General features: G+C 42.0%; 1 protein-coding gene across 1 annotated transcript in view; it reads left to right on the top strand.

Annotated features, from left to right (window-relative positions):
- EPHB1 (EPH receptor B1) overlaps positions 1 to 17073 on the top strand; it is a 454292-nt gene that overhangs the window by 393056 nt on the left and 44163 nt on the right. Inside the window, exon 12 of the mRNA XM_069564777.1 lies at positions 8392 to 8607. Within this exon, the coding sequence (XP_069420878.1) occupies positions 8392 to 8607 (216 nt within the window). The remainder of the gene's footprint in view (positions 1 to 8391; positions 8608 to 17073) is intronic.

Raw genomic sequence — 17073 nt, 5'->3', positions numbered from 1 at the left:
GTTCAGTTCTGCAGGGTCCATCTTCTGGGAGGTAGTATAATTTTAGGATCGCCATTCAGAGAAGAAAGGAAAAGGGTCCGACTTCAATTTGTGCACTTATTCTCTCCTCCTCCAACCCCACAAAGGGGCCCCTTCATACCAGACGTAGTAGCTTTGGACTGTGGCTATGCCTCCAGCTTGGTCTCAGAGCCTTTGGGCATCAAGGGTCCAGTGACGGCATCAGACACTGCTTCTCACAGTCCACTCAGTGCTCCTCTCTCATTGCAGAACTTAGAATCCTTCACATTATGGAGGGATTGGAAACATTGCTATTGTTTAACCATACATTCAAGTAGGGTCATAATTATCCATATTTTTTAAAAATGTGCTATGGATTACGTAGCATGCAAATCTATAATTAAATATTTCCTTCTTGGCACTCAGATTTAGGGGATTCAATCTGGTAGCTCTTCCATCATCTTAGACACAAGCGCTGAAGCCCTCCTCAATGCCTTATGCCCTAGCCAAAAAGGTTGGCCTGCTCTGTAAGGCCCTTTTGGCTAAAGCAAGGCTTTGTGGTTATTGCTGGTTCATTCACATATGGCCATAACTGGGAAACTCTTAAAAGTCACTGAGCAATGTCAGTTGGGGGCATTTATCATTCATGGGATGCTCATTCATAGGCTGGAGCTAGATGACAGCAAGTCAGTTGTCAGGAAGAGAATCCCAGATTGCAAGTTCTGAGACCAAGGCCCTGCTTTGGACTCTGCTATGAGTCACCATGTGGCCTTGAGCAAGTCTGTTAACTCAGTTTCCGAATCTATAAACTAAAAGCATTGAGCTGGATGGTCTTGAAAGGGCTCTTTCAGGTAAAAAAAAATCTATGATTCATTCTCTTCAAATAAATCAAATACGGGTTTCATTTCCTGAAGTGGGTTTGTCAATGAAAGTTGAAATACCTAAATCCTTCCTGTCTAATAAAAGGGCCAGCAAGTGGCTTCAGTGAATTTGCAGAAAAGCAATTTCAGCAGAAAGCATTTTGTGAAGGGAAGAAAGTTTAAATCACTTCACCCAGCCTGTATTTCTTCTATAAACTGTTTTAACCATGTGCTCAGCATGGAACCAGATCCTTTCCCAGAGTTCTAAGAAATCTGGGCTTTTTTTTTTTTTCTGTCTTGTTTATCTTTGTATGTTGATGTTCATTATCTCTGGAAGTTCTTTTGTGGAAGTTTACATCAATGAACTGAATATAAAACAGCTGGACATGTCAGAAAAACTTAATGTTCATATCTATAAGTTTCACCAAGATTATGAACTCAACTGGTGTGACTGTCTTATCATAGTATGTGATTTCCCTGCAGATCTTAAAGAAAAAGTATTGCAGAGTTAGCATCAGTTCAGTTCAGTTGCTCAGTCGTGTCTGATTCTTTGTGACCCCATGGACTGCAACACGCCAGGCTTCCCTGTCCATCCCCAACTCCCGGAGCTTGCTCAAACTCATGTCAACGAGTTGGTGATGCCATCCAACCATCTCATCCTCTGTTGTCCCCTCCTCCTCCTTTCAATCTTTCCCAGCATCAGGGTCTTTTCCAATGAGTCAGTTCTTCGTATCAGGTGGCCAAAGAATTGGAGTTTCAGCTTCAGCATCAGCCCTTCCAATGAATATTCAGGACTGAATCCCTTTAGGTGGAAAAGGCACTGAACAGGAATTAGGAAAGATTCAGATTAGTGTAGCATATTTGTGGTTCATGGCTCTCCTTTCTATTTCTATGGCCATCGCAGATGTCATTCATCAATCATAGCTCTTCTTCCTACAGAGCTGATACACAGACTTTTCCACACAGGCAGTCATTCCCAATCAATCAGAGATGGAATGTCAATGGAGAAGCAATTTGTTGTTTGGACTTAGATTTTTTTAATAAATGAATATCACACAGAATGACTTAAGGCTAATCACTTAAACTTTCTGGACTTCTTTTAACTTCTTTATAAAAACAAAGCAATATCACCTGCCTTACCTACTCCACAGGACCAGTGTTAAGGATGAAAACATACTCTATGAAATATGACTTGCCATACAAAAACCAAGGAAGGGAAGAAGTCAGAGTTTATAGATTAACTGATCCCAACTTCAGGCCTCTGTTATTAGGTCCTACTGCAGTTCGGGGAGTAGGATGTGAGGGTGGACAGTGGCCTGCTGCAGGGACTGGGACACTGACTGCAGCAGGGCCTGCATGGGACCTTTTGAAGGAGGTCACCATTAACTTCATTACCTCCACTGTAGTTTGGCCTCAGGTCAAACAACATGGAGGGAACACAGCCGCCGCCCCCCCCCCCCCAAACAGAAAATTGGATTAAAGATTTACTGAACATGGCCTTGCCCATCAGAACAAGACCCAGTTTCCCCCTCAGTAAGTCTCTCCCATCAGGAAGCTTCCATAAGCCTCTTGTCCTTATCCATCAGAGGACAGACAGAATGAAAACCACAATCACAAGAAATGAGCCAAACTGATCACATGGACAACAGCCTTGTCTAACTCAATGAAGCTATGACCCATGCTATGCAGGGCCACCCGAGATGGGCGGGTCATGGTGGAGAATTCTGACAAAACATGGTCCACTGGAAAAGGGAATGGCAAAGCACTTCAGTATTCTTGCCTTGAGAACACCATGAACAGCATGAAAAGGCTGATAGGACACTGAAAGATGAACTTCCCAGGTCGGTAGGTGCCCAATATGCTATGGGAGATCAGTGGAGAAATAACTCCAAAAAGAAGGAAGAGACGGAGCCAAATCAAAAACAACACCCAGTTGTGGATGTGACTGGTGATGGAAGTAAAGTCCAATGCTGTAAAGAGCAATATTGCACAGGAACCTGGAATGTTATGTCCATGAATCAAGGCAAGTTGGAAGTGGTCAAACAGGAGATGGCAATAGTGAACATTGACATTTTAAGAATCAGTGAACTAAAATAGACTGAATTGGCTGAATTTAACTCAGATGACCATTCTATCTACTACTATGGGCAAAAATCCCTTAGAAGAAACAGTAGCCATCATCGTCAACAAAAGAGTCCAAAATGCAGTGCTTGGATGCAATCTCAAAAACGACAGAATGATCTCTGTTCGTTTCCAAGGCAAACCATTCAATATCACAGTAATCCAAGTCTATGCCCTGACCAGTAATGCTGAAGAAGTTGAAATTGAATGGTTCTATGAAGACTTACAAGACCTTCTAGAACTAACACCCCCCCAAAAAGGTCCTTTTCATTATAGGGGACTGGAATGCAAAAGTAGGAAGTCAAGAGATACCTGGAGTAACAGGCAAATTTGCCCTTGGAGTACAAAACAAAGCAGGTCAAAGGCTAATAGAGTTTTGCCAAGAGAACGCACTGGTCATAGCAAACACCCTCTTCCAGCAACACAAGAGAAGACCACACATGGACATCACAGATGGCCAATACCAAAATCAGATTGATTATATTCTTTGCAGCCAAAGATGGAGAAGCTCTATACAGTCAGCAAAAACAAGACCGGGAGCTGACTGTGGCTCAGATCATGAACTCCTTATTGCCAAATTCAGACTTACATTGAAGAAAGTAAAGAAAACCACTAGAAGATTCAGGTATGCCCTAAATCAAATCCCTTACGATTATACAGTAGAAGTGACAAATAGATTCAAGGGATTCTGATAGAGTGCCTGGAGAACTATGGACGAAGGTTCGTGACATTGTACAAGAGTCAGTGATCAAGATCGTCCCCAAGAAAAAGAAATGCAGAAAGGCAAAATGGTTGTCTGAGGAGGCCTTACAAATAGCTGAGAAAAGAAGACAAGCTAAAGGCAAAGAGGAAAGGAAAGATATACCCATTTGAAATGGCATGGACCTAATAGAAGCAGAAGATATTAAGAAAAGGTGGCAGGAATACACACAACAACTGTACAAAAAAGATCTTCATGACCAAGATAATCGCAATGGTGTGATCACTCACCTAGAGCCAGACATCCTGGAATGTGAAGTCAAGTGGGCCTTAGAAAGCATCACTACGAACAAAGCTAGTGGAGGTGATGTAATTCTAGTTGAGCTATTTCAAATCCTGAAAGATGATGTTGTGAAAGTGCTGCACTCAGTATGCCAGCAAATTTGGAAAACTCAGCAGTGGCCACAGGACTGGAAAAGGTCAGTTTTCATTCCAGTCCCAAAGAAAGGCAATGCCAAAGAATGCTCAAACTACTGCACAATTGCACTCATCTCACATGCTAGTAAAGTAATGCTCAAAATTCTCCAAGCCAGGCTTCAGCAATACGTGAACTGTGAACTTCCAGATGTTCAAGATGCTGGTTTTAGAAAAGGCAGAGGAACCAGAGATCAAATTGCCAACATCTGCTGGATCATCGAAAAAGCAACAGAGTTCCAGAAAAACATCTGCTTTATTGACTATGCCAAAGCCTTTGACTGTATGGGTCACAACAAACTATGGGAAATTCTTCAAGAGATGGGAATACCAGACTGCCTGACCTGGCTCCTGAGAAATCTGTATACAGATCAGCAAGCAACAGTTAGAAATGGACATGAAACATCAGACTGGTTCCAAATAGGAAAAGGAGTATGTCAAGGCTGTATATTGTCACCCTGCTTATTTAACTTATATGCAGAGTACATCATGAGAAATGCTGGGCTGGAGGAAGCACAAGCTGGAATCAAGATTGCTGGGAGAAATATCAATAACCTCACATATGCAGATGATACCACCCTTATGGCAGAAAGTGAAGAAGAACTAAAGAGCCTCTTGATGAAGGTGAAATAGGAGAGTAAAAAGTTGGCTTAAAACTCAACATTCAGAAAATGAAGATCATGGCATCTGGTCTCATCACTTCATGGCAAATAGATGGGGAAACAATGGAAACAGTGAAAGACTTTATTTTCTTGAATTCCAAAATCCCTGCAGATGGTGTTTGCAGCCATGAAATTAAAAGATGCTTGCTCCTTTGAAGAAAAGTTATGACCAACCTAGACAGCATATTAAAAAGCAGAGATATTACTTCGCCAACAAAGGTCAGTCTGGTCAAAGCTATGGTTTTTCCAGTGGTCATGTATGGATGTGAGAGTTGGACTATAAAGAAATCTAAGCGCTGAAGAATTGATGCTTTTGAACTGTGGTGTTGGAGAAGACCCTTGAGAGTCCCTTGGACTGCAAGGAGATCCAACCAGTCCATCCTAAAGGAAATCAGTCCTGAATATTCGTTGGAAGGGCTGATGCTGAAGCTGAAACTTCTATATTTTGGCCACCTGATGTGAAGAACTGACTCATTGGAAAAGACCCTGGTGCTGGGAATGATTGAAGGTGGGAGGAGAAGGGGACGACAGAGGGTGTAATGGTTGGATGGCATCACCGACTTGATGGACATGAGTTTGAGCAAGCTTCGGGAGTTGGTGATAGACAAGGAAGCCTGGCGTGCTGCAGTCCATGGGCTTGCACAGTCAGACACGACTGAACTGACTGACTGACTGACAGTTTGGGTGGGTGTGCCAACCTGCTGAACTCTGAATTCTCAGTGAACTAGGCTCTCTGAGGGCAGTGATTCTAAGATATCTGCCCCACACACCAAAGAGTCCAGGAGGAACCTACAGTCTTGGCCTGTGGTGTCTTCCATCTCTCTTGCCAGGCACCTGGGGTTCATGGGAGAGCTGGTTAGTAAGACATTGTGGCCTTACTGATAATGTCAGCGATAGTGGCTGCTGTCTTCATATCGATGAGGCACTGAGCCAATCCCTCCATATGTATTATCTCATTTAACCTTGAATCTCAAATCTAAGGAAAAGAGATTCACTGTACTCTTATTTTACAGATGTGGTGATCACTGCTCTGGCAGTTAAATAACTTACCCAAGGGCATGCAGCCAGTAAGAGATGGAGCTCAGACCCACCATGAAGTACCTGGACTTTTAACCATTTCTTGTCCTTTGCTGACACCAGAATCTGTAAGATGACTGATCTAAATATTCAAATCAGAAAATGAAGCAGCTCAGTGAAGTTTTTAATGACTTAAAGTGGAAACACAGCCACAAATCTGCAAATGCTTTCAATGCTGCTCTTGGCAGAACTGCAGCTGCCATCAGTGCCCTCCCCAACATCTGTCTGCAAGTGGGCTTCTGTAGGGAGATATTTATTTTTAACCACATTGTTGTCTCCACTTACAGAAGAGAAGTAACAAACTGAATTGAAAAAACTCGACCCTTGTGGCTTGTGGCTGAAATACATTTTCTAATATACAAAAGTTGCATGACAACTTTCTGGGGAGGCAGATCCCCAGAGACCCACTTAGAGAAATGATGGTGCTGGGGAAAGCAGGGCTAGCTTCTTAAGGAGGTGTGGAGTGAAGTTCATTAGTAAGAAAGATTTGTATCACTCACAGCACATCCAGCTCTGGCAGATGGGCGCCATGTGCTGAAAACCAGTCAGTTTCCAAAAAGCGGCCCTGCACTTTCTTCTGGAGTTGGTTAGAAGCAAATATTGCAGGGAAAGCGTTCTGGGCAGATTGGGAGGTGGTTAAGGTTTGAGTGAGAAATGGAAACTCGAAGTGTGTCAGACTCAGTGTGTTTGGGGGAACCTCCTTCCGGGTGGAGGAGGTGTGCTCGGGAAGGACTAGAGGGAGTGCCGGTTTGCTCCCTTCCTTCAATTGACCATCCCCAGGCTTGGAATTTTGCATGAGGAACAGAGTCTTCAACAATTAATGCCACCATTGTTAAACTTTTCAATTGTTGGATTTTTCCCTGAATAAAAAAATGTGTAACATTTTGATAACAGCTGTTTTATTTTTCCTTACTTATTTTTGTGTAGAAACTTACTTTTGCACAACCACATGCCTAAATGATGTGTCCCATACATATTAGTGAGATAATGCATGTGAGTGCATTGTATGCCCTCTCACAGACAGTAGATGCTCAATAAATGGGAGCTCCACACATTGTTTATGCTTCCTGTATTTTACAGGAGGACCCTGGGGCAGAGGGAAAGGCTGCTTTGTCCAAGGTTTGTGTTCAGCAATAACTAGACTAACCCAGGGTATCTTGACTCCTCCCACCTCTCCCCGAGTCAGAGCACCTCAATGCCTGGACCATGCTCTCCTTACATAACCCACAGCACTTTAGGGAGCAGCTGGGGCTGGACTGATTGGGAAAATGTGTTCTTGGCAGCATGGTCCAGGGTCCACTGATGTAACCAGTGTGGGCAATGTCCAAACTCAGTGGCTTTGGGGAGGTGGAGGAAGGGACACATTCATTCACTGACAAGCTGTCTGTAGCCATGGAGGAGGGAGGGCAGCCAGTAAGAAACTTGTTGGAAAGAAGGTTGGCAGGAGGTGGGGCAGCAACAGCTTTCATTTACTGGGACGGTCCACGAGCCAGACATGGCGCAAGCACTTCTCCTGACCAGCCAGCCCTCTGAGGCACACGTGTTATCCCAGCGTCCAGGAAAACATCTTAACATTTAATTCTGGGGCCAGGAAGTAATGTACCAGTCGTTCATCCAGCAAACGTTTGTTGAGCAACGTCTGTCTTCTCAAACGTCATCAGCACTGGGAGTGCTACGGCGACTACAAGGGACAGAGTCCTTATCTCAGAGCAGCAGAGACAGGCAGACACACAGCCATCCACACATACAACTACACCTTGTGATACATGCTAAGAAGGAAAGTAAGAGCACGCACGGAAAGATAGTGGCATGCATGTGCTAGTTGTGGGTGGGGGAGGGGACTGGCTATAGGGACACTCCTCTCTGAGGAGGTGACATTGAAGAGGAGATTTGAGGCAAGTGGGTGTTGACTATGGGGGAGAAGCAGAGAAGAGCCTGTATCAGGGCCCTGAGGCAGGAAGGGCCTGGCCAGGGAGCGAATTGAAAGGTCATCAGGCACTGTGCCTTCAGCATGGGAGTGCAAGACAAAGTGGCATACGGTGATCCCCTGGGGCCCTGTGGGCCAAGCTGAGGAGATTGGCACTTTCCCTTAATGCACTATGAGGCCAGTAGAGTGCTTTAAGCCAGCCCGTGACATGACTGGATTTATGTCTTGTAAGGATGGCTCTAACTTCCCTTAGAGGAGGGATTTCAGAGGGGAGCAGGTGGAGGGAGGCTGTTACAGGTGATGGATGAAAATGACTTGATTAGAATGGTGGCAGTGAAGGCAGAGAGGAGTGAATGGCTTGAGATGTAACTTGAAGATGGGATCCACGAGGCTTGGCCAGAAGAAGGCGGAGTATTGGAGGAGAGGAAAGAGAATGGGAGGGGCGCCGGGAGGAGGCGGAAGCAGCTTAGTCCAGCGCTGACAGAAGTGACTAGCAGAGGGAAACTGGCTGCTTGGCTTCCTTGTAACCACTGAAGCCAGTCTTGATCTGGATGCCTTTGGTGTCTTATTACAGCAAAATGACGGACAGTTCACGGTGATCCAGCTGGTGGGGATGCTGAGGGGCATCGCCGCGGGCATGAAGTACCTGGCGGAGATGAACTACGTGCACCGGGACCTAGCTGCAAGGAACATTCTGGTCAACAGTAACTTGGTGTGCAAGGTGTCCGACTTTGGCCTTTCCCGCTACCTCCAGGATGACACCTCAGATCCCACCTACACCAGCTCCTTGGTGAGTCCTTCTGGGTCTTTTCAGGTCAAAGCACGGCAGGAGTAAAGAGTGGCTGCACATAGCGAGGACCCATGGTGGGGCATACAGGGAGGGACTGGGACCAGGGCTCATTTGTCCTCTGGGGAAGCCAAATGCCGGGTGGACCATTCATCCGGGAGAAATGACAGCCACTGGTTGTTCAGGCAACTGTTAGGGCACAGGCTGTGAGGAAGTGTTGGTGTCTCCTCTGAAGCCATGCTGTTCCTGGCCAATGAAAGAGGATGTTTTGAAAAGGATGATTTGGGGGAGTCCAAACATTTGGTCAGTGGCACGAAAGACATCATCTACGGGGAGCAGGCTCCGGTTGGGTTGAGCACTGTGTCATCAGGTACATTCCTGGTCCTGATTTGGGGCACATGCAGCAGCTAGTGGTAGCTTGCAGAAAGCAGCAGCAGTGAGTGGTAGTTGGAAATGAGACTTTGGTTCCCTGACCAAGCGTCCTAACCACTAGACCACAGAAGTGTGACTAGAGCCTAAATCCCCAGTCCTTGCCTACCTTGACAAGAAAGAATTCTGATGAAGAGGTGGAAGGTAAAGAGAAAAGTAAAACATTTTTTGCAAAAGCAGAGTACATAAGATACATGGCTGAACTCTGTGACCCTCCCCTAGGTGCGCGTGCACTCCTCAGCCAAGATGGATATCAACACAAAAGTGTCTGGGAGGATAGAAGCCAAACTTATTATGACCTGGCATCCCCTGACTTTTGACCCCCAAAGAATCTCTCTCTGCAGTGTGTAGTCTCTCCCTTGCCCCAAGGAGGGAAATATGTGATCTCTTGATCTTTTACTCAAACAAAATTTAGCCTTTCTCTGTTCCTGCCATGCTGGTTATTTTAAGGTGCCCACAAGAGACAAAACCTGGCTATTTCCCTGTTTCTGTTGTTATTTCCATTTTGGAGAGCAAATAGGAGACTGATTGAAAATGCCTACCTGGGGGCCCACCTATCTTCTGTCTCAGGCAGTGCAAACAGGAGGCTAAGTGCAAACAGTTGTAAGTGTCCAGCCTGAAGCCCACTTTCATTCCTGCCCATGAATTGTAAACGGGAGGCCAGTTGTAAATGCCTAACCCGGAGCCCATCTGTGTCCTGCTTCCGTCGTCTTCTCTGTCTCCATTACTTCCAGAAAACTATAAGTATCACAACTTGGTAATTGAACAACAACAACATGATGAGTACTCTCAAATTAGTATTTCTATCTTAGCCCCTTCCTCTACAGCCTGAACAGCTATAATCATCTGTGTTCAACTGCCTAGTTCACACAATTCCCTTTAGAACTTAACAGGTCCTAAATAGAGCTCTTGATTTACTCTCCAATTGCCTCTCCCCCATTTCTTCAACTCAGTAGTTGCACCATTCCTAATGGTGAAACCTAGGAATCAGTCTTGAGTTCTCTCTGTGCCTCCCCATCCAAGTACAATCCTTCCACTAATCCTATGTTGTTGTTTAGTCGTTAAGTTGTGTCCAACTCTTTTGTGACCCCATGGACTGTAGCCCACCAGGCTCCTCTGTCCATGAGATTTCCCAGGCAAGAATATTGGAGTGGGTTGCTGTTTCCTTCTCCAGGGGATCTTCCCGACCCAAGGATCAAACCTGTATCTCTTGCATTGGCAGGCAGATTCTTTACCATTGAGCCACCAGAGCAGCCCTACCCTATTCCTATAGGTTTCTATAACGTCTGCTCCTTTCTTCTCATCTCTGCTGCTGTTCAGTCACGTGTCTGACTTTGCTACCACATGGACTGCAACACACCAGGCTTCCCTGTCCTTCATCGTCTCCTGGAGTTTGCTTAAATTCATGTCCATTGAGTTGGTGATGTCATCTAACCATCTCATCCTCTGTCGTCTCCTTCTCCTCCTGCCTTCAATCTTTCCCAGTATCAGGGTCTTTTCCAATGAGTCAGCTCTTTGCATCAGGTGACCAAAGTATTGGCACTTCAGCTTCAACATCAGTTCTTCCAATGAGCATTCAGGGTTGATTTTGCTTAGGATTGACTGGTTGGATCTCCTTGCTGTCCAGGGGACTCTCAAGAGTCTTGTTCAACACCACAGTTTGAAAGCATCAATTCTTTGGTGCTCAGCCTGCTTTATGATCCAACTCTCACATCTGTACTGTGACCCCACCCTATTCAAAAGCACCATTCTCTCTCACCTGGACTGTTACAGTAGCTTCCTAATGAGTCTCCCTGGTTTCCTTTTGTCTTCATGCATCCATTCATAACAGCATCACAAGTGACTGATCTTCCTAATCTACCCACCAGCTATGTCCTTTAAACTTGCAAAAACAATACCTGATTATTACAAAAGTCAGAACAATACAGAGAAGAAAAAAGGATAAATAAGAACCTACAATTCCCTTAAAGAAGGGTTTGGTGAACTTTTCCTAAAGTGAGTGCCATATAGAAAATATTTTAGACTTTGCTGGCTAAGAGGCCAAATGAGGATATTAAGTACATGATTATATAGCCATTTAAAATGTAACCCTTTAAAAATGTATGAATGCCATTCCTAGCCCCTGGGCTGTAAAAAAGCAGGTGAGCTGCCAGATCTGGTACTTAGGCAATGGTTTACCAACTCCTGTGCTGAAGCATCAGTTTCAACAATTAGATGTGTCTGCTTTCACACCTGTATCTTTGTTCAAAAAGAAATTTTTTATTTTATAAAAATGGGATCATACTGTACCTGTTTTTCTGTGTCTTGTGTGTCTCTTGGGGATTCTTACTCCAGGTTGCTACTTTGAAAGTTTGTAAACCTTCACACTCCACTAAGGATATATGGTGCCCATCTTCTAACATCCAGCATTGGAAGTAATCAATATTTTTAAAAGTTGTTAATCCAAAGATGAAGAATGATAACTCGTTTTGTTTTCATTGAATTTTCAACTGACTCCTAGAGATCTTTTTGCATAGCTATTGGGATTCATGTTTCTTCTTTCACTAATCATCTATACATGTATTTACCTATTTTTCTACTGGGTTACTTTCTGGTTTCTTAGAAATGTATAGGAATTCTTTTTATAGTAGAGATATTGACCCTTTTTCTGCCATATATGATACAGTTAGTTCCTTCATGTTTTCCTGTACAAAAAAGTACAATTCTTTTTTATAAAGATTATTTTTTTCTTTTTGTCTGCTCCGCACCTTCATTGCGGCACTCAGGCTTAGTTGCCCCACAGTATGTGGGATCTTAGTTACCAGACCAAGGCTCGAACTATGTCCCCTGCATTGGAAGGCAAATTCTTAACCACTGAATCACCAAGGAAGTCCCAGTACAATTCTTTTTTGTATTTAAAAAAATACACTTGTCTTTTTGATATTATTTATGACACCCTTTGGCTTGCAAAAGTGGTTCATATTCATTTGGTCAAAAATATCTATCTTTTTCTCTACCTGTTGGATTTTTTGGCTTATTCTAAAAGTTCTCTCCATCCCAAGGTTATAAAATGCTTTTTAAAATTTTCTATACTATTTTATTATCTTGACAAGTTTGATTTATCATGTAACTATTTATTTAATCCATTCCTCTGTCTATTCATCACTCCACCCTGTTTTGTTGATATGTTTCCAGAAAAGTTGTAGACATTAGTACACATCACCCGTAAACACTTTGGCATATGTCTTTTAATGAGAGTATATATATTTGTTTATACTTCTTTCCTTGATTAAGGCAAAATTTGCATAAAGAAGTACACAGATCTTAAGTGTACATTTACAGAGTTTTAACAAATGCATACAACTGTGTGACCCAAAATTCTATCAAAATAGAGAACTTGGTTGTCATACCAGGAAGTTCCCTCATGTCCTTCCTCTGTCCCAAACATAGAGGTGCCTGCTGTTCTGACTTTTTTTCAAATATAGGTTTCTTTCGTCTCTTCTAGAACTCCTCATAAATGGAATCAGGATGCTCTTCATGCCTGACTGCTTTCTTTTAGCATTCTGAGTATGAGATCCTTTCCTGTTGCTGAGTGAAGCAGTCATTTTTTCTTAATTACTGTAACAGTCTATGTTTATTTATCCATTCTCTTGATGGTAGACAGCAGGGCTATTCTCAAATATGATTTTGAATACGTTAGGACATGTATTTTTATTGTGTTTTTATGCAAGTAAATATATAGAAAATTATATCAACACCATTATTGAAACATTTTCCATATTTTATTGGCTCATATGTCATTCTTGTCATATGTTAAGTTCCTTACATAAACAATGTTTTGATTCCAAAATCTCCTCTGTTGGTCAATTTATTTATTCTTATGCCCAACCATATTATTCTAATTATAGTAACTTTATCAAAAGTTTTACTTTCAGTATTATTGTGATTATATTCATTTTAGCAAGAGTTTTACTATTTGGATAAATTAAGGTACCTTCATTCATCTTTAAAAAATCTTGGCTCTTTTCAAATGTATTTTCTTTCAACTTAAGATCACTTTGTCTAGTGATCTACCTAAAACTACCTAGTAATACATATACACTCACATATGAGTTTTGAATGGAACGCTATTCTACATTTGGAAAGCTTGACATTTTAATGACCTTGAGTCACATAAATAATAATGTGAACCAAACATGCAATCTGTATATGCCTTACACTGAAAATTTCTTAGATGTAAAGCTTCCTATGTTATTGTCCTGCACACATTATTTAGATCATCTGTTGTGACTTTGTATGTGTTTCTTCTAAATGATGAACTATATAAACTCCTAAACCTAACAGCTTTCAGGATCCATTTTACCATATTATTCTTCCATGTTTTTCCTTTTATTCAAAATAGAGAAAATTATCATGTTTGATGACTAAACTATTTATGCTTCTAAAAATGCAGTTTATTCACCTGAAAAATATTTATTGATCATCTACTATGTGCCAATCCTGGGCTGCAATCTGGAGGCACAATTAGGATTGAAAAGAGACAGCATTACTGTTCTCACATTACTCACAATGGAATGAGGAGAGGGAAGCTTAGTCCGATGCATACACAAATAAGTGCATAATTGACAGTTGAGATGAGAGTCACTGTATTCTGTGACAGCATGAAGAAAATAATACATAAGAAAAACAGCCTTATTAGATCTAGGCGAATTAAGGAGAGCTTTCAGAGGAGATGGGCTCCAGCAAGGTCAACCAAATGCATAAGGTAGGTTAGAGCACTGAGAAACATTAGTACATACAGAGGACTTGTGTCAATAGGGAAGGTGGGATTTTAGAAGAGCTGAGAGAGGACACCTGTACTTGGCATTTGGATAAAGAAGGGAAAATGACCAATGAGGTCAGCAGTAGTTACATTAGGTGGGGCCTCCTGGACATTTGTGATGGAATTTACTGCCTTAGAGCAATAAACAGTCATTCTGTGTACGGGGGTAGGGGTGGGGGGAGAGAAGGGTGTAGACCGATGCACACACATGACCCAAAGGTGATTAATTTCCATTTTAGAAAAATAGCCTGGTTTTTCCTCTTGCTTTTTCTTTCTAATATCTTCCCTCCCTTCTTTATAAACAAACAAAAAACCTCTCTTGGCTTCCTTCCTTCCTTCTTTCTCCAAAAGGCCATTTGGCAGTCCCAGGTTAGGTAGCTGTCCTGACCTAGAGAAGTAAACCCTAGCAGGAATTGAGACTCACAGGTGAGGGAGCTGGAAACCCAATATGATTGGGATATTAGCTATATACATAGAGATATTGAAAATTATATTGGAGATAATGGAAACTTTTGGAAAAGGAGGTACAAATATGGAAACCATGAAAGCTAGAATGAATTATGTGAACTGAAGTAGAAATAAGGAAAATGTATCCCCTCAGACTTCTGAGGCTTTGTCTTCAAAGTTGCTATTGAATAAATAGCCTCTCCATGTTTAAAAAAATTGAACTGGAATTGGAGGTATCAGTGTGAAACTTGTGGTTTTCAGTATAAAAAGAGATAAATAAATATGGGCTGAGAATGCCTCAAAGCAATGGCACCCGTGTAGCAAAAAAATACACCTGGCACTCAGATCTTGGATTCTATATTCTCTCCTCTACTAGAAGCAACCAGGACTCACTAGCTAAATGGCCCCTTCCAGGGCCTAGACAGAGGAAGTATGTACCTTGTTTTGTGCCAGAAAGTAAGACAGTACTCAAAAAATAATGGTAATATGTCAAAAGAACACAATACTCAGCTTGAAGGACTTCCCAGTGTCCAAATATAGGATAATTTAGAACTTAATATATACTGATGGTAACAGATTATAACCTATTGAATAAGATAGGAACTGTGGAGTTAACACTGATAGGAAAAATCACTATTTGGTGACCATTAGATTAATAGTTAAGAAATATAATGGATGCTTGTACTTGGGGTGAAACTGGAGAGAGAAATGGAGATCTTACATAGCCTCAAAGTATTTCCCCCAAAATATGTATTACAAAAGAGGAGAAAGTAACTTTACAGAGAAATCTGGTAACACCATCTGAATCAAATGTTTAGAGTTCACACCACCAATAACAGACACTGTGCCACTTAAGAAGATGCAGTGAAAAAACAGCATTTCAGATACTGTGTTCAAAATGCATAACTTGGGTCTTATCATGAGGAAACATCAGAAAAATTAAAATGGAGATATGCTTTATTAAATGCTTAACCTATGATCTTGAAATTTCAAAGTCATGAAAGTTAAGTAGACCAACAACTGTTCCAGATTGAAGGGCATTAAAGAGGCATGATAACTGGGTAATATATATGATCCCTATAGGGCATTTCTGTGACAATTTTTAAGAATTTGAATGGGGTATCATGATGAAGAATGTATAGGCATTTTTGGTAATAATCTTGAAACTTTTCTAGATATTGAAACTTGTTTCAAAATAAAATATTTTTTAAAAACATTTACCAAGAATCAAATGTGGAGGACAGATGGCAAAAGTGGAAGCAATGTGTGTTAGGAGGCCAAGGGCAGTGGGGGTGAATGAAACCCAGAGGAATCAGGAGAGAAATGTGGGTAAGACTTGATAGTGTGTGATACTTGGGTGAGAGGCTGACAGAGGTCCAAGGATGACACCTGGCATCTTGGACTGTGCCTCTGGGTGGATGGTGGTGCCATTCTCTGATTGAATGGGAATGCTGGAAAGGAACCAGTTAGAGAAATAGCAGGTTTTGAATGAATTGTGAGTTTCATTTAAATAAGTATTGCTCAAATTTTGGTGGGTATCAGGTTTACCTAGAGTTAATAAGGAGCCCAGAGGCACAGATTCCAGGATGATTCTGATACAAAATTTTGAAAGACTCTTGTTTAGAAAAATTTGACTTTTATGTGCTCGTAGGCTAAGTAGAGCTGCTGAATCAGGCCGCTGGTTATGGGTTTGGAGCATGAGGGAGAAGCCCAAAGATGTGCATTAAGGAGTCATCAGCATAAGGACAAGAATCAAAACAGGGACTGTAAATGTGTTTGACTCAGGAGAGGACAAAGAGGGCAAAGGGATTCATTCTGAGCATGAAGAAGCCCGACAGTGACCAACACAAATGCACAAAAATAAAGTAGGAGCATGAATGCTCCACTGTCCCTTTCCTCTAGAGAGGCAATTAATTACTGAGAATTTGCTGTAAATCCTTCCCCCTCGCTTTGCAGAGGAGGGATCTGAGGCCCAAAGTGATCAAATGAGCTGCTCAGTTCAGAGCCTGTTCACGCAGCTTTGGTCCTTCAGTCCAGTCTCCAGACTGTGAGCCCAGTGCTTGGGACACCTGGGCTCTCTCCCTGGCCCCACAGTGTGCCTGACTCCCTACACAGATTAGGTCATTTGTGATGTCCCAGAAAGCCTATTTCTCCTTCTTTCCTTCCCCTTTTCTTCCCAAAGATCCAGAAAAGAATTGTCATGTTTGCCAACTGGCTCTGCTGGCCTTTGGGCGATGTGGAGGTCAGACCATGTTGCATCACTGCCACCACCCCATCTTTAAGCAGAGGTGGGCAGGCTATTAACTTTCATTTGTCTATGCATTTTTTCAGTTCTACTTCTTCACAATTTTCATGGTTACCCTAGGAGATATATATATATATATATATATATATATATATATATATATATATATATATACTTTTTCTCTGGTTGCTTTTAAGATTTTCCCATTATTTTCAGTTTTTAACTTGACTATGATGTGCCCAGTCATGTATTCCCCCCCCCCGCCCCCAATTTATCTTTTTGAGATTCTCTAAGCTTCTTAAATTGTAAATTTATGTCTTTCACTATTATTTGGGAATTTTTCAACCACAGTCCTTCATATACTATTTCCTTTCCCATTTTCCCTCCTTCTAGGACTATAATTACCAATGTGTAGATTGTCCCACAGGTTCCTAAGGCTCTGTTCATTATTTTCCACATTGTTTTCTTCTCCATTCCTCATCTCTATCTTTAAATTCATTGATTCTTTCATTTACCATCTCCATTCTTCTGAAAATTTCCCTCAGGA

This window comes from Ovis canadensis, chromosome 1 (genome assembly GCF_042477335.2).
Source record: "Ovis canadensis isolate MfBH-ARS-UI-01 breed Bighorn chromosome 1, ARS-UI_OviCan_v2, whole genome shotgun sequence".
Classification (NCBI taxonomy): Eukaryota; Metazoa; Chordata; class Mammalia; order Artiodactyla; family Bovidae; genus Ovis; species Ovis canadensis.
This window is presented reverse-complemented; position numbering and strand designations above follow the sequence as displayed.